The sequence below is a fragment of the Ctenopharyngodon idella genome, chromosome 10 (assembly GCF_019924925.1).
Source record: "Ctenopharyngodon idella isolate HZGC_01 chromosome 10, HZGC01, whole genome shotgun sequence".
In the NCBI taxonomy this organism is placed as follows: domain Eukaryota; kingdom Metazoa; phylum Chordata; class Actinopteri; order Cypriniformes; family Xenocyprididae; genus Ctenopharyngodon; species Ctenopharyngodon idella.
In genome coordinates this window covers 25926274-25947892 of record NC_067229.1, presented here as the reverse complement: position 1 = coordinate 25947892, position 21619 = coordinate 25926274, and the positions used below count along the sequence as shown (strand labels likewise).

The 21619-nt window shown below is 37.9% G+C and overlaps 1 protein-coding gene across 7 annotated transcripts in view; it reads right to left on the bottom strand.

The window, feature by feature from the left end:
* Positions 1-7822: 7822 nt before the first annotated feature.
* Positions 7823-21619, bottom strand: part of sec31a (SEC31 homolog A, COPII coat complex component) — a 33190-nt gene continuing 19393 nt past the window's right edge. For 2 of the 7 annotated variants that reach the window (XM_051908096.1, XM_051908101.1), the window contains 8 exons: positions 20145-20238; positions 17245-17595; positions 16064-16099; positions 15137-15195; positions 14796-15050; positions 14551-14670; positions 9203-9274; positions 7823-8980 (listed from right to left, as the gene is read on the bottom strand). In XM_051908096.1, coding sequence (XP_051764056.1) covers positions 8801-8980; positions 9203-9274; positions 14551-14670; positions 14796-15050; positions 15137-15195; positions 16064-16099; positions 17245-17595; positions 20145-20238 — 1167 coding nt within the window. In that variant the 3' untranslated portion in view covers positions 7823-8800. The remainder of the gene's footprint in view (positions 8981-9202; positions 9275-14550; positions 14671-14795; positions 15051-15136; positions 15196-16063; positions 16100-17244; positions 17596-20144; positions 20239-21619) is intronic. The other 5 variants (XM_051908103.1, XM_051908102.1, XM_051908099.1 and 2 more) reach the window with 4 other exon arrangements.

The following is a 21619-nucleotide window of genomic DNA, read 5'->3' as shown; positions in this document are numbered from 1 at the left end:
AAGACCACTAAGCGCATGATGTCGTTTACTGCTTGCTTAGACTCTCTGGTGAAGTACTTTGGCGAAAAAATGGAGAATAGTAAACCTCCACTCGGAGTCAGAAAGAGATAGTGTCACGGAACAGAAGAATGCAACACAGGTAATATTCCAAACAAGAGGTTTATTGACACAATGCCATAGAACAAGCAATGAGAGCAGCAGGTGAGTAACTGGGATAGAGGTAATTGCAGTAATGCTGGTGGTGGATGACAGTTCTTATCCGTTTTAGATAGTGAAGACTTGCGGTGGTTGGACTGGATGACTGAAGCTGGTAGCTGACGACTGGAAACTAAAGATGGACGAGTAGAGAAGAGGATAACACAGGTAAGTGTAATGCAGGTAAGTAGTCAGGTAAGAATTCAGGTAGAACGACGAGACCAGACAACCATGGAGGGTATTGTGCAGGCCTTTACAGTGTGGAGCTGATAAGGGTGATTGATATCAGTTGTAGGTGATGGTGGACTGTGTGCAGGTGGAAGCCTGAAAAGACTGTGGGAAATTAAGTTCTGAGGTTACAGGTGATCATGACAGTACTCCCCCCCCCTTTCCGGAAGGCGTGACCTCACGCCCAACAGAATCCAACCAGTGAGGGAGGGTGGGAACCCAGGTCTCGGATGGTGGTGCAGTTAGCTCAGGAAGCCATGGCGGTGCAGGTGTTCAGGGGGCCATGGCAGTGCAGGTAGCTGGAACAAGCTCGATATAGAACTCTGAGACTGAAGTGGACTCATTCTGGGGATGGAATGGACTGGTTACTGAATTCTGAGGCTGGAGCAGACTGGTGACTGAAATCTAGGATGAGGCTGAACTCAGGGACTGGAGCCATCTCTGTACTGTGCTCAAGGGCTGGAGTTATCACTAGACTAAAGTCAGGGGCAGGAGCCAACACTAGGCTGTGTTCAGGGGCTGGAGCAGACACTGGGTTGCGGTCAGGGGCTGGAACAGACACTGGGCAGTGGTCAGGGGCTAGAGCAGACACTGGGCTGTGGTCAGGGGCTGGATTTTACGTTTCTTCTTCCTCTGCCTCCTTTAGGCTTTAGTAGTCCTTGGACTTGGCTCAGACTTTGGAGCATGCTTATGGGTTGGAGCAGATTCTGGAGTGAGAATAGACTAATAACTGACATCGGGGCTGGAGCAGGGGACTCTGGAGAGAATTCTGGAGTGGATGAAATTGTCTCGATGTTCAGGGATGTGGAGGATTTGGTTGCATGTGTAACGGAGGCCAGCTAGTAGTTGCTGTGCGAGTGAACCTCACTCCTCTGATCTCAAGAGATGCTCTAGCGACTGATGCTAGAGGTTGCAGCCTTTAGCCTCCTTGTTAGAGCATCCGACTTCCACGCCGGAGACCCAGGTTCGAGGCCCGCGCAGAGTGGGGTGAGTAGGACCTGGGTGAGGGGTTACACATGTTTGGGAATTTCTCTCACTGGTGTGGACTGGGGTATTTTTTTCACTAGTGCAGACTCAGGAACATTTCTCACTGGAATGGACTTGGGAAGTGCCTTCTCTACTGTATAAGATGATCCACACAACCATAGAACATAATCGATATATTTCTTCAAAAAATATGTCGTTGCAGCCGCTGGAACTTGTTGATTGTTGATTGAGGTGATTGTCCAAACCACACCAAAAAACAGTCACACTCAAAAAGTGTGTCATCGTTACAGTACTTGATGTGAGAGCTTGAGGAACTATTTTACCATTGAGTATCAAATGGATCTGCTGAATGGTTTTTAACATCAGTTATTGACTCTGCAAGCCTCTAACGAGCATTTGACACAGTACATTCAGTCTCTTCCTGCCCCACGTCCTGACCTGGTAAGATTCGCTTTAACTGACAAGTTTGATGGCTCTCCTGACAACTGCACTGGTTTCCTACGACAGTGTTCTATCCATTTTTCAAACCAACCTGAAATTTTTAGCCAAGACCATACAAAGTATTCCTTTATCATGACTTTGCTTACCGGGAAGGCATTAGAGTGGGCTACAGCTGTTTGGGATCACAACACACATATCCAACAGTCATACAGTTACTTCACTCAATTGATTTGTGATGTCTTTCAATATCCTGCTGGGCATGGACGCAGCAACTCAATTAATTCAGTTACATCAAGGCAACAGACCTGCTTCTGAGTATGCCATTCAGTTTCGCACTCTTGCAGCACAAAGTGGGTTTAATGTTGTCGCTTTGAAGCACATTTTTCGTTCAAGTTTGTCTGCTAAGCTACAAACAGAATTACTATGCGAAGACGACTCCCTCGACTTCTCCCAGTTTGTTACCCTTGCTATCAAAATTGACAATCTCTTACAAACACAGCCAAGTCCCAAGTCCAACTTAGCTTATCACGTGCCTACTACTACTGCTCAAATACCATGTCATCATCACTGTCATTGATGATGGTCTCATCTGTAAAGGTCTTATCACTCATCAAACACTCCCCATTGAAACTCAAGAGTTGGCCTGCTTCACACTGAAGAAATCACTCTCTATGTCATATCATCACCACAAATCCCAGTTATCCTAGGATATCCTTGGTTGTCTACTCACGACCCACAGTTTTAATGGAGGAAAAAGGATTTGGTTTGTTGGTTACCTCTTTGTCACACTCACTGTCTGGAACTGTCCACCAAACTACCTCTGCACTACCTGTCTAGCCAAGAATCCCTTTTCATTACAAAATAACGTCCCCAATGAGTATGCTGACTTAGCCGAGGACCCCCCATAAGACTTGATTTAATTCAAGCACTGCTTATGAGTCTTTTCTGTCTCTTGCTGGCTCTCTCTCACCGTGTGTACAACAGAGAGAGAGAGAGAGAGCTCAACGTGTGTGAGAGAGAGAGAGGGACTTCATTCGCTTTTGAGAGAGCTCACAGACAAATCTGTGAGGCAACGCTGCATCAGAATGAAAATATTATTAATAATAATTGTAAAATGTATACTTTTTTTAAACTAACGTTACCTTGACCGACATGAATCTGAAACGAAAGAGGTTTTCTCAGTCCTAGTAGATCTGCTCCATTAGCCTAATAAATGGTGCTGAAGAGTGGACAATAGTAAGTAAACAGAAAGTAAGACCTTCCCTAGAAACGCCACAATACTCGACCTCTACATGCACTTTGAAGCCCTGACTACACACATATTCTTGTTTCAAGTGTGGCTATACTATCCACCAGTGGTTGTCATAGACCTTCACAGAAAGGGTGTATTCAACATGCCTGGCAAGTAACAGAACAAACAACATTTAAGGATAAAGAAATCATTTGCAGTGGCTATTTAATGAGTGAGTGTCTCTACTCAAAATAGGAAGTCTAAGGCATACATCTATTCCCTACAAGAGTACAAAGTATTGTGATCGAAAGAATTTCCATCTTACCAGCACTTTTTCATATTAATAGGGACTCACACACACATTCACTCCTACGGCCAATTTGGCATGTCCAATCCACCTAACCAGTACCTAAATGCTGGTGAACTCCAGTCCTGGAGTGCCACAGTCCTGCAGAGTTCAGATCCAACCCTGATAAAAACTTACCTGCCTGTAGCTTCCTACCCTGTGTCCCAATGTCCATACTATCCATCCTAAATAGTATGTGAGATTAAAATAAGTGTGTCCCAAAGCATAGTATGTTGAAAAGATCTACTATTTCCGGTAGATTTTCGAAGTGCAGATATATTGCCCACAACCCATTGCGCTTTGGATGAGGATTAATTTCAGAACTACAAACACGAGTAAAAAGTGTTAAAAAACTACAAAACATGGCGGATATGCACGGCCGACAGTGAGATGTTTGGATGAAGGTTTGAGTGACTAATAATCAGTTTAATCTGATAAAAAATATTTATTTAATGTTATCCATGTCTTTCAAGAATTGGGCTTTACAGTTACAGCAGGCGCTGTAACTCAGTGAATGTCTAAAGACCCACAGGCACAGTTTCCATTGTCTTTTGAGACAGAAGGATGCCAATGCAAATGAAATATATTTCATCTGCAATAACAGTGTGGACTTTTATAAAGATCCGTTTGGCCATTAACTTTTAAATGCACCATTATGCATTAAAATGAGGAGAGTTCTCCGCATCAACTGCAGATCAACATGCTACATTTCTCTCCGACACGGTAGGAAATTAAATGAAATGTGGAGGATTTAAGATGATTGACAGGTCAGTTTTCGGTGACAGGATTCAACAGAGAGCAAAGACGCAATTGTATGACGTGATAGTATATCCCAAAGCTTGTCTACTCTTTTGCTACACACTCAAAAGTATGTACTTTTTGTTCACAAAAAGAGTACATACTTTTAGGGCATAGTATAAGTAGGCAAATTGGGATGCAGGACTCACTTTCCAGGAACGACATGTATACTTATGTGGAAATGGCGAATCAGCCATTGAGTAATGCTCTGCAGGCTGTAGTTTAAATTTCATGTTATTTTAATTTTAAAAGTGTCTGTTTTCCAGTAGATGGCAGCAATCTTCTTCTAAACCATGGCACATTGTCCATGTTTTCTCCATTAATCAAAGTTAGAAATGTGGATGTTTTTTAAAGTGAATTTTACATAAAAAGTTACCCAAAAAAGTTAAATTTGTATATACATTTAAAAATACTATGAATCCCCCTCCAAAATTGCACAAATGTAGAGTAAAAACATGAAGTAAGTGATATTACTTTATTTTTTAATTGAGTCAATTTTAATTCCATCAAACTCCAACTATCAAATATTCAAATCTAAAAACACTGAAGCCCATTAGACTTAATGAAGCTGCCATTCTATGTATTATTTCTAAGCCATTTAAACTCATCTATCTATCTATCACACTCACTCACTAACTTGCATAGTAACTCTCATACTCACTCAAACACTCTCACACTCGCATACTCTCAATCACTCACTCTCACACACTCACTCACTCACTCGCACACACTTACTCACTCACACACACACACACAAACTCACACACTTACTCTCACACACTCACTCACTCTCACACAGCATAGTATATTGAAAAGATCTACTAATTCCGGTAGATTTTCGAAGTGTGGATATGTTGCCCACAGCCCACTGCGCTTTGGATGAGGATTCATTTCAGAACTACAAACACGAGTAAAAAGTGTTAAAAAACTACAAAACATGGCGGATATGCACGGCTGACAGTGAGAGGTTTGGATAAAGCTTTGAGTGACTAATAATCAGTTTAACCTGATAAAAAATATTTATTTAATGTTATCCGTGTCTTTCAAGAATTGGGCTTTTTTTTTTTTTTTTTTATCAAAAATTCAAATCTAAAAACACTGAAGCCCATTAGACTCAATGAAGCTGCCATTCTATGTATTATTTCTAAGCCATTTAAACTCATAAACTCATCTATCTATCTATCTATCTATCTATTCAATTCAATTCAGATAGCTTTATTGGCATGACAAAAAAAATACATTTTGTATTGCCAAAGCATTTAACCAACATAGAAAATTATTTAGAACAACTGAACATCTGAGTAGAGCCAATGTAGAGAAAATAATAAACTAAATAAAAATGATAGTAGTAACATAAAATAATAAAATAAATTATAAAAGTAATAAATAAAAAGATTATACAGAAACTTAGGATTTGAACATTATATACATGTGTGTAGGTCTAATAGGGGTGTGTTTATTGGCTGTTTGTTTCTTTCTGGTTGTCCCTCAGGAGATGGCAAGATGCTACAAATCTTGCAGCTATATTGGAACATTTGGCTTCTTCGCCAAGAATGTAACAGAGTTTTTGGGTTGGGCTACAGGTGTTAAATTGGGAAAATATTTTATTAATTTTGGGATAGTAGTGGTCTCTGATTTCTTGGTATTTTGGGCATTCTGTGAGGAAGTGCAGCTCCGTCTCCTTCACTCCCAGGATGCAGTGTGAGCAGAGTCTGTCCTCACGGGAGAGCCAGGTCTGTCTGCTACTTCGACGATACTTCGTCAGGAGCTTTCTCTGACGATAGTCTTTCATTTTTATCAAGTAAGGTGCCAATTGATAATCTGTTTTTATTTTGTGAAAGTACTTCAATTTGTTTATTTGTGCTACTTTGATCTGCCAATCATGGATGTATTCTTCCTGGGTTCTTTGACCTATTTCTTTAATTTTTTAGAGTTTTAATTGAATTGTTGAATTTAGTTGGTGTGTTTCCACTGAATAGTGCAAGGGGTCATTCTCTGGGTGTCCTGCTCTGTATGTAAGAGCGCAGTGATGGTAGGCATCTGCCGGTGAGTCTTACAGATGGAACCAGAACTTCGCTGCTCTCTTCTGGATTTCAGATAGGAGAGGGAATCAGCCCAGTTCTGCCCTGCAACCGAGACTAGGGGCATTTCTGTGGAGACCCAGGATGTTTTTGCAGAACTCGAGGTGGAAAATTTCAACAGGGTTTTTGTCCCACGATTCATAATTTAATTTAAATTTGGGGCCCCAGACTTCACAGCCTTACAAAAGAATGGGCTTTATGATGCTATCGAAAATTTTCATCCAAAGTTCACTTACTCACACACTCACTCTCACTTTCACACACACTCACATACTCACTCACTCATACACTCACTCTTACACACACACACACACTCTCACACACACACTCACTTTCACACTCACTTTCACACTCACATACTCACACTCACTCTCTCACACACACACACTCTTTCACATACTCACTCATACACTCACTCACTCACTCACTCTCACACACCCACATACACACAGGAGGGTCTGTCCATATAAACTTCCCTCATCCACTTCACGAAGTGGAACGCACTTCAAAATGGCGGCAGGGATTCCCCCGAGGGGAAGTTCGTGAGTGCGTGTCTAAAACTGGAGTGGAACGCAGCCATATTCACTCACACGCTCACTCACTCACTCACACACACTCACTCTCAAAGTGGGGGCCTCAAAGAGCCCTAAGAACTATGGAGAGGTCCCTTGATAGGATTTTAAAGTTTCTCTGCAGACCAACTTGGCTTTGTATCTCTGATAATAAAGTTAATGTTCTGGCATGGAAACCCAAGACTTTGAGAGTAATTCTTCATCAAGGCCCCAACAGTTGTCCGTAAGGATAGGCTTCCTCTTCAAAAAAGCTTTAAACAGATGTAGAGCCAGTGCAGACTCCAAACATTCTCATAACACGAACATCTCATTTACCATCATTACTCTCCACAGGTGGAACATCATCACTCTGGTCCATGTTTTCATCTTGACCTGAGTTGGTGTTGTTGAATTTTTTCCTTTCTCACTGAAGGAAAGCATATAGTAGTCCCAATAAAGTAAATGGCACCATTTTGAATGCGTTAATTATGCTACCATAGACTGCAAGATGATGCAATGAGATCAACGGTTTGTTATTTATCTGTGCCTTAAGTTACGTACGAATACGGTACATGGTTGAATAGTTCCAAAATGAAATTTGAACAGACGTCTTTTAGACGTTATCTTATTAATTAATAATTATTAAGTATTATATATTGAACTACACCTAGCTAAAAGTTAAAGTAACAATTATACATGCAACCCCAGAGAACTGTAGACAAACGTACAAATGTATCTGAATAAAATACAAAATACAAATATAAATTATTTATATTTGAAAGTACAGTAATCAACTCCTGTTCTGTTAAGGATGTTGGTGAATTAATTAGATGTTTGCAAATAAGATTATTAGGTATAAACTGGCATAATAGTACAGAATATGAATACTGTAGTAAAAACTTACATACATTTTATGAATTTAACATTTAAAATAAACAGCTATAAAAAAAAAGAAACAAACCAGCTGTCTCAATTTGTTTTTAATAAAACAGCAAAAGTCATCAGATTTACAGTACAACCTCAATTATTGAGACAGTACATAGATTTCATTAAAAACCCCAACATTTTAGAGCAAGCCTCTAAAACTTCTGTGCAGCTATATGTAAAACTGCAGAATGACAGCTAGCTGAGACTGTGATTTAAAAAAAAAAAAAAAAAGATTATTATAAAAATAATATTCTCCTTTACTGTAGCCTGACCTTTTTTCTTTTCTACGCATCAATCCTCTTTCTTTTTCCACTTTGTATCAGAAGTAGGATCCATTATCTGAAAAGATGTTTAAAACATGTAGTGACGTACAATAAAGACAGGCAGCATTATTATGGCACAAATATGAATCAAGATTTAATTCTAAATTTCCAATTGTATGAGTGCCATACTGAATCAATAAAAATTAATTGCTAATATTTTACCATGTTATTTTGTTGCCATATCCAAGCTTCATCTGCAGAAATTATGCCATAAATCATATCAGAGAAGATTTCCAGAAAATGAATTGAAATGGAGAGGAGCTGAGATAATCGTGATAATCAAAAATGGAAGATAAAATAATAATAATAATAATGCCAAATGAATGGTGTGACTAAAGAATAATGCACGGTGCACTGGAAACAATTAGCTCACTGCTTAGACTACTCTTCACTTAAAGCATAAAACGCATTTCATTTTTTGAAGCTAAATTACCATTAAAACTCGAGACATAAAAGGGGAAAGCCCTATTGCACTCTGCTCTGTCATGATTACAAATATGTAATAACATTAAAATACATGTGACAAAGAATATTAAGAAGACAAAAGAATAAACAAATAAACAAAATGTGACTGTAAACCAAATCTGTTAAAACTGGCAAAATATATGCACAACTGGTCCTTGCGGAATGATGGCTTGAGGGTTTTTTGAGAATACTTGTTGGTTTGTGTACGCACATTGAGACAGTGGACATCAAACACCCAGTTTGTTGGCCTGCGTCAGCACCACCTTTAGAACTGGCATGAAGGCGGATGTCTCACTGAAGTTGCTGTTGCTTACGATGTGCGTGTGGATGTTGAGTCCGTCGGTGTAGCAGCGGCACTCGATGCTGCGGGCCATATTGTGAAGACCACCTACAATAGCTGGAGATAGCTGGAGAGAACAAACGGTGTCTAAGTTTGTCTCTCAACCAAACCATTGGAAAATCACTGTGCCAATTACAATATATAAACAACGGCAGTAAAAAAAAAAATGACTGGCAGCAGTACTTTGAGGCTTTGTTATTACTGTAGCAATGAAACCACGCAACACTACATTAGCATACACTGACTGGATTAAATAAAAGTGTGTGTTTGTTAACAGCAAAATACTCACTGTTTGTTCTCTCAGCTTGTCATAGAGATACTCAAGTCTCTTATGAGCATCATCCAACTTCCTCTTGGTTTGCTGTTAGGATGAACGGGGAAAAACTTGGTTATTTGGAATGCTTGGGAATTTGAAAATGGACAGACAGAAGTTGCAAAAGAACAGACAAACAAACATTATTAGGGCCCGAGCACCGATGGTGTGAGGACTCTATTGTAATTGCTCGGTCAATTATTCTTCTTCTCCGAAATTAATCGCATTTTTGAGGGTCTAAACGTGCTCAAAAACTCATGAAACTGTGCACATGTGTCAGAAGTGGTGAAAATTTATGTCTGATATGGGTTTCAGAATTAGATGTGCCAAAATGGCTCAATAGTGCCACCAACAAAATTTAAATTAAGCCCCCCTTCGCGCTACATTTCACGTACAGGTATGACATTTGGGTAGACAGATGTAACAGCCCAATACCTACAAAAAAGTCCCTGGATGCAAAATCTGTAAACTCAACAGAAAGTGAGATATTTTGAGTTTTCTCTGCAAAATTTTTGCAGTTTTTTCCATTTCCAGACATTGTACTTTAACGAACTCCTCCTAGAGCTTTAATCAGATCAACATCATATTTGGTCAGTCTAATCTAAAAGCCTTTGCGACGTTAAATTGTAAAGATCTTGAGTTTTCGCTGAAGGCCGTGTCCGTGGCGGCCTGACAAAGTTTGATGTTTCGCAATGAAAAAGGAAGTTGTTGTAACTTCGTATACAATGTCCGATCTGCCCCAAACTTTACATGTTTTATTAGAGTCCTGGCCTGAAGACGTCTACATGACAATATTCAGTTACAGTCATAGCGCCACCTGCGGGCAACAGGAAATTACGTGTTTTACACTGTGATTAACTCCTCATAGAGATTTAACCAGAAGCACATTCTTGTTGATAACTTGTGTGCTGGTCAATATGCGTTTTTTCTCAAAAGGAGTATTTGGCAAATCTCATTTTGAGTTATCTTTGTATTTGTCTATTTTGAGATGGTATCTATGGATTGGTATCTACTCTAGTTAAATTTTTTTTTTTTTTTTTTTTTTTTTTTTTCAAATATTTTTTAGTGGATTGAGTAAATATTGTACAAACCCGATTCCAAAAAAGTTGGGACACTGTACAAATTGTGAATAAAAAAGGAATACAATGATGTGGAAGTTTCAAATTTCAATATTTTATTCAGAATACAACATAGATGACATATCAAATGTTTAAACTGAGAAAATGTATAATTTTAAGGGGAAAATAAGTTGATTTTAAATTTCATGGCATCAACACATCTCAAAAAAGTTGGGACAAGGCCATGTTTACCACTGTGTGGCATCCCCTCTTCTTTTTATAACAGTCTGCAAACGTCTGGGGACTGAGGAGACAAGTTGCTCAAGTTTAGGAATAGGAATGTTGTCCCATTCTCGTCTAATACAGGCTTCTAGTTGCTCAACTGTCTTAGGTCTTCTTTGTCGCATCTTCCTCTTTATGATGCGCCAAATGTTTTCTATGGGTGAAAGATCTGGACTGCAGGCTGGCCATTTCAGTACCCAGATCCTTCTTCTACGCAGCCATGATGTTGTAATTGATGCAGTATGTGGTCTGGCATTGTCATCTTCCCTGAAAGAGATGATGTCTGGATGGGAGCATATGTTGTTCTAGAACTTGGATATACCTTTCAGCATTGATGGTGCCTTTCCAGATGTGTAAGCTGCCCATGCCACATGCACTCATGCAACCCCATACCATCAGAGATGCAGGCTTCTGAACTGAGCGCTGATAACAACTTGGGTTGTCCTTGTCCTCTTTAGTCCGGATGACATGGCGTCCCAGTTTTCCAAAAAGAACTTCAAATTTTGATTCGTCTGACCACAGAACAGTTTTCCACTTTGCCAGAGTCTATTTTAAATGATCCTTGGCCCAGAGAAAACGCCTGCGCTTCTGGATCATGTTTAGATATGGCTTCTTTTTTGACCTATAGAGTTTTAGTCGGCAACGGCGAATGGCACGGTGGATTGTGTTCACCGACAATGTTTTCTGGAAGTATTCCTGAGCCCATGTTGTAATTTCCATTACAGTAGCATTCCTGTATGTGATGCAGTGCCGTCTAAGGGCCTGAAGATCATGGGCATCCAGTATGGTTTTCCGGCCTTGACCCTTACGCACAGAGATTGTTCCAGATTCTCTGAATCTTTGGATGATATTATGCACTGTAGATGATGATAACTTCAAACTCTTTGCAATTTTTCTCTGAGAAACTCCTTTCTGATATTGCTCCACTATTTTTCGCCACAGCATTGGGGGAATTGGTGATCCTCTGCCCATCTTGACTTCTGAGAGACACTGCCACTCTGAGAGGCTCTTTTTATACCCAATCATGTTGCCAATTGACCTAATAAGTTGCAAACTGGTCCTCCAGCTGTTCCTTATATGTACATTTAACTTTTCCGGGTCTTATTGCTACCTGTCCCAACTTTTTTGGAATGTGTAGCTCTCATGAAATCCAAAATGAGCCAATATTTCGCATTACATTTCAAAATGTCTCACTTTCAACATTTGATATGTTATCTATATTCTATTGTGAATAAAATATAAGTTTATGAGATTTGTAAATTATTGCATTCCTTTTTTATTCACAATTTGTACAGTGTCCCAACTTTTTTGGAATCAGGTTTGTATATAAAAAGTTCATTGAAAAATAAATACTGTGCATAAAAAGTGTGTACATCTAAACTTTTGTTATTGTTACTAGTATCATCAGAGCACATGTGAACTAATCATCTTTTCCTCTTTACTACTACAGCACTAAAACATGAATGAAAATCAGAAGGAATGTTGAAAGATACAGTACAACTTACTGTATCATGTCTCCTGTAATCACTCAATGTTTTAACTGCCAAAAGATGTCAATAAAACAGCTTAACGTTGCATTTACCTTTGCATTGCATTTAATGTTTATAGCTCATAAGTCAGCTAGAAAAATCAACTCTAGATTGATTCTAGAGTTGAACTCTATAAGAACTCTATATTGATTTTTTCGATACATATCGATGCTGAAATATCTGAAATGCTTTCAACACTCATTTTCCGCAGAATATCCAGCTGCGCTTTCTCACTCAGTGAGTTGACTCAAACCTGCCTCCCCTCCCTCACTCATTTCATTTGCTCCAGATGAATATTGTTGGTGTTACAGGGCTTGAAATTCAGCTTGGAAATGCACATATTATGTACGTATTATAATTTTCTTATTCACGCAGATTTTGTGCTCACACGCAAAGTGCGCGCACATAAATCCGCCTCTCAGTACTAAATTAAATTCTTTTCGCTGCTTAGTGCGTTTAAACAGTCAAATACACAAAATAATGTAAAAATTCCAGTCTTGGCGAGTATTCACTTAAAAACAGTCAGTTATGCAATAACTTGCAATAAAATTGTAATAAAACAAATTGCATGTATTTATTAGAACATTTAGTAGTAAGTACGAAAATAAAAACTACGGACAAACTACATAGAAATGGCATGAGAAAATGAAATGAACCAATATAATATACACTACGGTTCAAAAGTTTGGGATCACTAAGTAGTTTTTTTGTTTGTTTTTGAAGTAACTGATCATTTTATTTAGCAAGGACACAATAAATTGATCAAAAATGATCAACTAAAAAAATATATGTTCTTCAAACTTTGTCTATCAAACAATTAACCGTAGAAAGATGTCAAAACATTTACCTCAAAAAAGCCATTTAATGTCCACAATATTACTGTTTGGACTATTTTTTATTAAATAGGCCTTGGTGATAAATTTCTTTCAAAAACATAAAAAATAAAAAAATGTAGAAGTGTGTAATGGCTGGTACAGAGAACCAATAACTATTTTTGATGGCTGATATTATAAATGTCTACTGTTTGGCCTGTTGGTGTTTTTTTTTTATTTTTATAAACAACATTCTCGCTAGTTTATATATAAAAATGTAGAATGTATTTAGTAAAACCAGGAATCACATTATTATAGTATACAAGGATAACTCACTAGCACTTGTGAAGTCTGGCATTAGTTATTTGGAAAGGGAATAATGCATTCTACAGAGCCCCTAAAGGGACATGGGGATGAGATGTGATGGGTGAAAAAAATGTATTCCAATGCTTTTGCATTCTCTCGCAATTATATAGTTGGGTAATTACACTGTATTTAATTTGCGGGCATCAGGGAGCTGCTATCAAAATGCTGGATATTGCTTTTGAATGCGCGCTCGTTTTTCACTTTCAAATTCGCAATCAGGCCTACTCTGTGTATAGGGTGCGGCGGTACTGACCACACATTTTACAAGATAATATATTTGTCAATATTAGCTATGTTTCCAAGTTGCGAATTTAACTTGTGCACAAAATTTGAATATCGCATTAAACATTTGAGAATAAAGCAGCATTTCCATCCCATGTGACCAAGAGAAATTGTCACTTACAGAGAAATTGGAGAAAAATATCAGTAATAAAAATGAAAGTTGCTGCAATTGGGGAAGAAACTGTGGCTCTTTTTTCCTCCATCATAAATGACTTGCAACTCAGAGCACGCAGACAAAACACAAACATGGTCATGTTCTCTTACCATCAGATGCTGGTGTTTGGGAACACAATCATGTGAGACGCTTTTGGGAGGGAATTAAACCAAATCATTCTGATGACAGACTTTGGGTCAGGCATTTCAGAACGACCAAACCAACACTTTAGATGCTGTTAGTCCATTTATCCAATCATATCCACTGTTGAGGCAGTCACCTAGGTTTTTGTTGTGCATCGAGGGATTTATTCGGTGAATGTGTTTCCATTGTAGTTTATGCGCATGACTTAATTGCATGTTTTTTTTATGTGCATTTTTAGAATTATTATGCACATCTTGGCATTTCCAAGCAAAATGTGCATAAAAATAGGTGGATGGAAACATAGCTAATGATGCTCAGGATCTGTTGCGCACCAAATCCTTTACCATCGTCCTGTCAGTCATCTCTTCTTACTCTCATCATGTGATAAGTGAAATCTGACTCCTGCCACTCGTGCTGTAGGGAGCAGAGCAGATGCTTTCAATTTATAATTGTAGTGTCCGTTGTCCAACTAAATAGTTTTTATTTCTATCAAAATTACTGTGTATCACAGACTACTGAAGCAAGCCAAACCACATCCCTTTAGGGGCTCCGGAGAATGCATTATTCATTTTCCATGCCTTTTCAAATAAGGTATTCGGCTTTGGGCACATCTTTACTGGTTTCTATAGCTTTGGGAAAACAGGAAATCATGAAATATGATAGTGCTTTAATTAGTGTCATTTCACTGTAAACAAACCGGGTCTGTAGCTGCAGCCAAGCATTTCTGGATCAGTCCCTCAAATGTGGTCTTCAGGACCATGTGTTCCTCAGGGATTGGCTTCTTGGTGATCTTCTCAGTGGGTATGGATTGATGTAGCTGAGAGAGACCACAGAATAGAGTGCAACATGAGTAAAACACAAAGTGTATTACCACTGATATGTTTTCAACAAACATTTCCGGTTAGCATTACAGGTTTTTTTTTATTTTGCATAAATTAATACCTTTATGACATCTCCAATTGGTGCTCCAGGCGCACCTTCCATGTTAACCTGAGGCATGTTGGGATTTCTGCTTGGGGGTCCCAGTGGCTGCTGTTGGATGGGGGTGAAGGTTGTTGGGCCCACATGCTGATCTGGAACCTGTTGTTGTTGCGGTTGAAGGGTCTGCATACTTTGGGCAGCAGGGACCTGAGGTTCCCCTAGAGGGGCCATAATGGGTGCTGTAATGGGTGCAGGTGGAGTGAAGTTATCTGGAATCTGGAGACCAAAAACAGGGAATGTTTTCTTGAAATAAAGGCAAATCCATGTACATTATGAGCAAGACAATCTTCAGTCAAACCCACCTTCTTCTTTTTAGGTGCTCTGTTGAGTGTGGGGGGATCGTTCCAGCCATTCTGAGGTCCTGCAGCGGAACAAAAGAGATCTTCTCATTTTAGATTTCAGGTGGTGGCACTGCACTGTCCAACCTGCTGTACCTCTGAGAGGCTAATGCCAGGTGGACATCTGTTTAAAGGGATAGGTTCACCCAAAAATGAAAACTCTGTCATCATTTACTTACCCTCAAATTGTTCCAAACCTGTATGAATTTCTTTCTTCTGCTGAAAAAAATATATTTTGAAGAATGTCATTAACCAAACAGACAGGTCCAACTGACTTCCATAGTATGGAAAAAAAAAAATACCATGGAAGTCAATGAGGCCCATCAACTGTTTGGTTACTGACATTCTTCAAAATACCTTTTGTGTTCAGCAGAAGAAAGAAATTCATACAGGTTTGGAACAACTTGAGGGTGAGTAAATGATGACAGAATTTTCACTTTGGGGTGAACTATCGCTTTAACATTCAAAATTAAATTTCAATGCAATTTCAATTTCTTAATCACAGCTTGGAGGGCTAGTTAGGGATTTTTTTTTTTCCTGCAGGCATCAATGAATGAAAGAAAACAATCAATGTCTTGGACAACTAATTTAAAAGTATAAGCTAATAAATCCAGAGTGAGGTTTTGGAAGTTGCCACTGACCTTCATTGCTTACCATGCAAATGCAGAGCAAAACGATTGCTTATTTTTAGCCACTACTTGATCGTTACATATAAAATTACTTCTAAATCAGTGATTAATACATTTTAGAAAACTAAAATCATCAATGTGAAAAAAAAAAAAAAAAAAAAAATCTCTGCCTCTCTGATTGTTAGAATTATTCATTAATAATTTGAGATGAACAATTATGGTCCACCATATTAGATTGTTATAACGCTCTTTACAAATTCACCTTCCAAAGACCAGGCTGAGTCTTGGTTTAATCCTCCTGTAAATAAATAAGGTAGCTGGCGCATAACTTATCCAAAAACATATTTTTAATCAACATGAAGATATTACTTTAAAATTTAAATGAATAAACATGTAATAAACACAATAGAAATATAATAAACATGTAATAAATACATAATAAACAGTAACTGTGACCACTGTAACCATTTTTAACAGTTGTGTTACCAGTCACCACTTTTAATCAGCTGTTTGTCTGTACTAGTTTAAAAATAGCCCTGCCGTAATAGCAACTGCATTTTTACATTTAGTTTGAATTAACTAAATACTAAAGTTAGTTGTAAATGGAGCATGTCACATCACAGGACAGTTTTTAAATGCATTTTGATGCAGTATTTTAATCAGAAATACCAAATCTGTCATTTCTTTGGGATTGAGAAGAATGAAGCATAAATTTACACTTTGAGTAGGGCTGCACTATTTATTGAAAAAAAGAAATGATTTTGATTATAGCTGCTGTGAATAACTAACTGTGAAAATGCAAATTGCATCATCCCACTTAAGTCTACTGTCCAAATCTATTGACGGTCAATCAGAGATGTTTAAATGAGTCTGCAAGTCTAGCAGTAACAAGTGCTCTAATTATAGTAAAACACAGTAATACTGTAAAATATGATTAAATATAAATATATATTTAAAATAATATATAATAAAAAAAATTAAATAATATATTTTAAACTAATTTATTCCTGTGATGACAAAGCTGAATTTTCTGCAATTTTAATCATTGATAATAATCAGAAATGTTTCTTGAGCAGCAAATCAGCATATCAGAATGATTTCTGAAGGATCATGTGACACTGAAGAATAGAGTAATGATGCTGAAAATTCAGCTTTAAATCAGATGAATAAATTACACTTTACAATATATTCACATAGAATACAGCTATTTTAAATTGTAATAATATTTCACAATATTAATGTTTTTTACTGTATTTTTGATCAAATAAATGCAGCCTTGGTATGAGCAGAAGACACTTCTTTCAACAACATAAAAAAAAAATCTTTATTCCTAATCCTAACTTTTGACAGGTAGTGTGTGTATAAAATATGTGTGTGGTATACTGATTGATGAGTTTCATCAACCATGTCTTGTATGTTTTAGAGCTAGTACTGTGTGCAGACCTGTTCTCTGGGAGGCAGGAATCAGTGCAGGTTCATTCTGAGTACCTGGAGCTCTGGCTATTGGAGGAGGAAGATAAGCTGTGGGCGACCCAGGCCCACCATGCTGGAAAGACACTCCAGAAGACAGAGGTGGAGGAGAGAAAGGCTGACCTCCCTGAGGAGGCCCAGAAACCATAGGAGGTGGTGCTGGCTGAGAGGAGGCAGGATGCATGAACTGTGGAGGATAGACAGCAGCAGCAGAGGATGAAGGTGGAGGAAGAAGAGGTGAGGCCGTAGAGGAAGAGTATGGTACAGGTTGATAGATGCCGGGTGTCCCGGCGGCAGGGGTGAACTGCTGAACGGGGGGGTAGTCTAAAGTTTATGAGGAAGAGGAGAGAATAGGCATATGCAGTTAGTCATTTATAGAGATATTTCACATTACATCCGCAGTTACAAGCGTGCAAATATTAATTCAGTTAATTCTCAAAAAGATCTAGTGAAATGATCTTTAACCATTAAAATACAACTGAATACATACACTAGCAAAAGGTTCATGCAAAGAGTTTACAGCATTCTTACAAAACATCATGCACTGCTTAAGTTTAAACTTTGTAGTTCAAATATGTAATTTCTGCACCACTGGTGGAGCCAAACGGAATTCCAAAAATAACAGGATTCGAGTGTCGCTATGATCTAGTCGTTGTGGATTCAAAGTGTTTTTAGCAGATTTCCATGCATTTCCAAGGGTGTTCCAGACAGATGCCCACTGACCAAGACAAAATGATCCACCCCAAAAACTAAATCTATTAAAAATTGTTTCCAGTAATTGAATAGCTAAAATAAAATCTTAAATGAAAAAATTTAACTTAAAAGAAAAAAAAAAGAAAAAAAAGAAAAAGAAATGTTGGCAAATAACTTAAATAAATGAAGAGTGCTACAGGGATGACATATTTTTGTTGCCCTGGAAAAACGAGTTAGCATTTTAACACTTCCGGTTCCATCATCCTGAAGTCCATGGGGTTTTTCCAATGTGATTTTGCCTGAAATAAGGTCTGTAGCTAATGATATTTTCACGTTTTATTCTACGACAAACCAGTAATACCCCACTTGTAATTTTTTAAAGCTTTTACCTGTATTGAAAAAGGCGGTTGCTATCAAGTGTCTAAATGGGACTACAGAGTTTGTTGGACATTAAACATCATCACACAGAACAGGTTAACTCATCTACTCACTAGTCGCTTTCACAGCCTTGTTGTGTTTATATGATCACACTCTTGCAAATTATTATAACTTAAACTTTCAGGGAAGATGTTTTTCTTTTTATATATATAAAAGCTGAAAGAGTTCTCGGTAGCTTAGTGTGACGTTGAAGTCATGTGAACGTGATGTAGTTAGTTTATAGCCTAACTTTAGCTTTTTACTTCTGCTGATTATATTTAGGCTTCAAAATTCATAAAAGTTGTGTTCATTTGTGAAAATTATCCTGATGGACAAAACGTGTTTTGTTGACAAAAGTTGTTGATCACAGAGCTTATTTTCTGCAATAATACAAAAGCCAATGGAAAGATCCTACTGGGTTTTTGTCGCGGGAACTAGAGTGATGCTAACTATTTATCTACTAAAAATCACAAAAGCACAGAATAAATTTACTAAAACTTAAATAAAATAAAAACAAACATTAAAAATATTAATAAATACTATAAATAATACTAAAATAAGACTGCCATCTTCATAACTCTTCATAATATTCCCCCTAGATTTGGCTTAAGTCACTTCAATGTAAAGGCTGTGACATACCGGCTGCATCTGAATATGCCTACTTACCATATAGTAGGTAGAAAATAGTATGTGAAAAGAGTTATGATAGGGAGGTGAAAGCGACGTAACTGACAGATTAATTCACGTGACAATGACAACATGGCAAACATAGTACATCGTAATGTAATTACTTATTAAAAATAAGTACCTAATAATGAGAGAATGAGATTTCGAACAGTGGTTGGCCATCGGCCACTCTTTCATGGCTAATACTGAAGTGTTAGAATTTTCACTTTTGGGTGAACTATCCCTTTAACTCTCAAAATTAAATTTCAATTCAATTTTAATTTCTTAATCACAGCCACTGTAGGGCTAGTAAGGAATTTTTTTCTGCAGGCATCAATGAATGAAAGAAAACAATCAATGTCTTGGACAACTAATTTAAAAGTATAAGCTAATAAGGCCAGAGTGAGGTTTTGGAAGTTGCCACTGACCTTCATTGCTTACCATGCAAAAGCAGAGCAAAACGATTGCTTATTTTTAGCCACTACTTTATCGTTACATATAAAATTACTTCTAAATTAGTGATTAATACATTTTAGAAAAATAAAATCATCAAATGTGAAAAAAATAAAAAATAAATCTCTGATTGTTAGAATTATTCATTAATAATTTGAGATAGAAGTGTCACACTGAAATTTTTCAGTCAGGCCCCCAAAAGCAGCTTTTTGGTCGATTAAGGATGTTAAATTTGCAATGGAGCCCGTCGTTGAGAGAGCGCTCGTCAATGTAAATGAGGCCAATTAAATCAAAGGCAAGCTTTACTGTTCACAGAAGCGCATGAATTCTAGCAAAATTCAGTTTAACGGTGAAAGAGTGCGAGGGAAGGCATAGCTAAACATTTAATTTTTACACCTGTTTGACGACAGAAATGTAAAAACAACCACAGTTATATATCTAGTGATGCAAAGTATTTAACTGTCAAATTTTGCTGTTTTGAATCGAAAACAGCTCAAATCAATTATGTGATTTATTGAATGTAATTCATAATTGAATATGACGAGACAAGAAACATTAACAGAGCCATTTATGCTCATTTCGTGAAAAGAAACATTTTCATTTTGGTAAAACATATACGTGACCTACTGTCTCTGCAGACTTACTCTGGTATTGCTGCGAGTACATGAATGGAGTGGAGGCAGGTACAGATGCAGTCACTGGAGACTGAAGGCCAAAGGCTGGAGGCGTGGACTCGGCCTGAGAACAGAGCAAAAGAGACAGATATATATTTAGAGAGAGCCTTCTGTCACAGCGTGATCCAGTGATCCAGGCTGCCGCCAACACAGGATGTGCAAATCTACATATATTTTTTTTCCTATTTAATGTTATTATACTACACTACCACTCAAAAGTTTGGGGTCACTAAGATTTTTTTGGTAACACTTTATAATAAGGTCCCATTAATTAACATTAATGGGAGAGACACCCATCCCAAAGGTGCTCTATTGGATTGAGATCTGGTGAGTGTGGAGGCCATTTGAGTATAGTACATTCAGTGTCATGTTCAGGAAACCAGTTTGAGATGATCTGAGCTGTGACATGGTGCGTTGTCCTGCTGGAAGTAGCCATCAGAAGATGGGTACACTGTGGTCATAAAGAGATGGATATGGGCAGCAACAATACTCAGGTAGGCTGTGGCATTTAAACGATGCTCAATTGGTACTAAGGGGCACAAAGTGTGCCAAGAAAATATCCCCCACACCATTATACTACCACCAGCCTGAACCGCTGATACAAGGCAGGATGGATCCATGCTTTCATGTTGTTTATGCCAAATTCTGACCCTACCATGTAAATGTTGCAGCAGAAATTGAAACTAATCAGACCAGGAAACGTTTTTCCAATCTTCTATTGTCCAGTTTTGGTGAGCCTGTATGAATTGTAACCTCAGTTTCCTGTTCTTAGCTGACAGGAGTGGCACCAATGTGTCTTCTGCTGCTGTAGCTCATCTGCTTCAAGGTTCGACATGTTGTGTGTTCAGAGATGCTCTTCTGCAGACCTTGGTTGTGACAAGTGCTTATTTGAGTTACGGTTGCCTTTCTATCAGCTTGAACCAGTCTGGCCATTCTCCTCTGACCTCTGGCAACAATAAAGCATTTTTACCCAAATAACTGCCGCTCAATGGATATTTTCTCTTTTTTGGACCATTCTCTGTAAACCCTAGAGATGACTGTGCGTGAAAATCACAGTAGATCAGCAGTATCTGAAATACCGTCTGGCTCCAACAACCATGCCACATTCAAAGTCACTTAAATCACCTTTCTTCCACATTCTGATGCTCAGTTTGAACTTCAGCAGATCATCTTGATTTATTTTAAAATGTAATTTATTCCTGTGATGAAAGCTGAATTTTCAGCACCATTACTCTAGTCTTCAGTGTCACATGATCCTTCAGAAATCATTCTATGCTGATTTGATGCTCAAGAATCATTTCTGTTTATCAATGTTGAAAACAGTTGCTCTGCTTCATATTTTTGTAGAAATCATGATACATTCTGTTCAGGATTCTTTGATAAATAGAAACTTTAAAAGAACAGAATTTATTTGTAACATTATAAATGCCTTTACTGTCACTTTT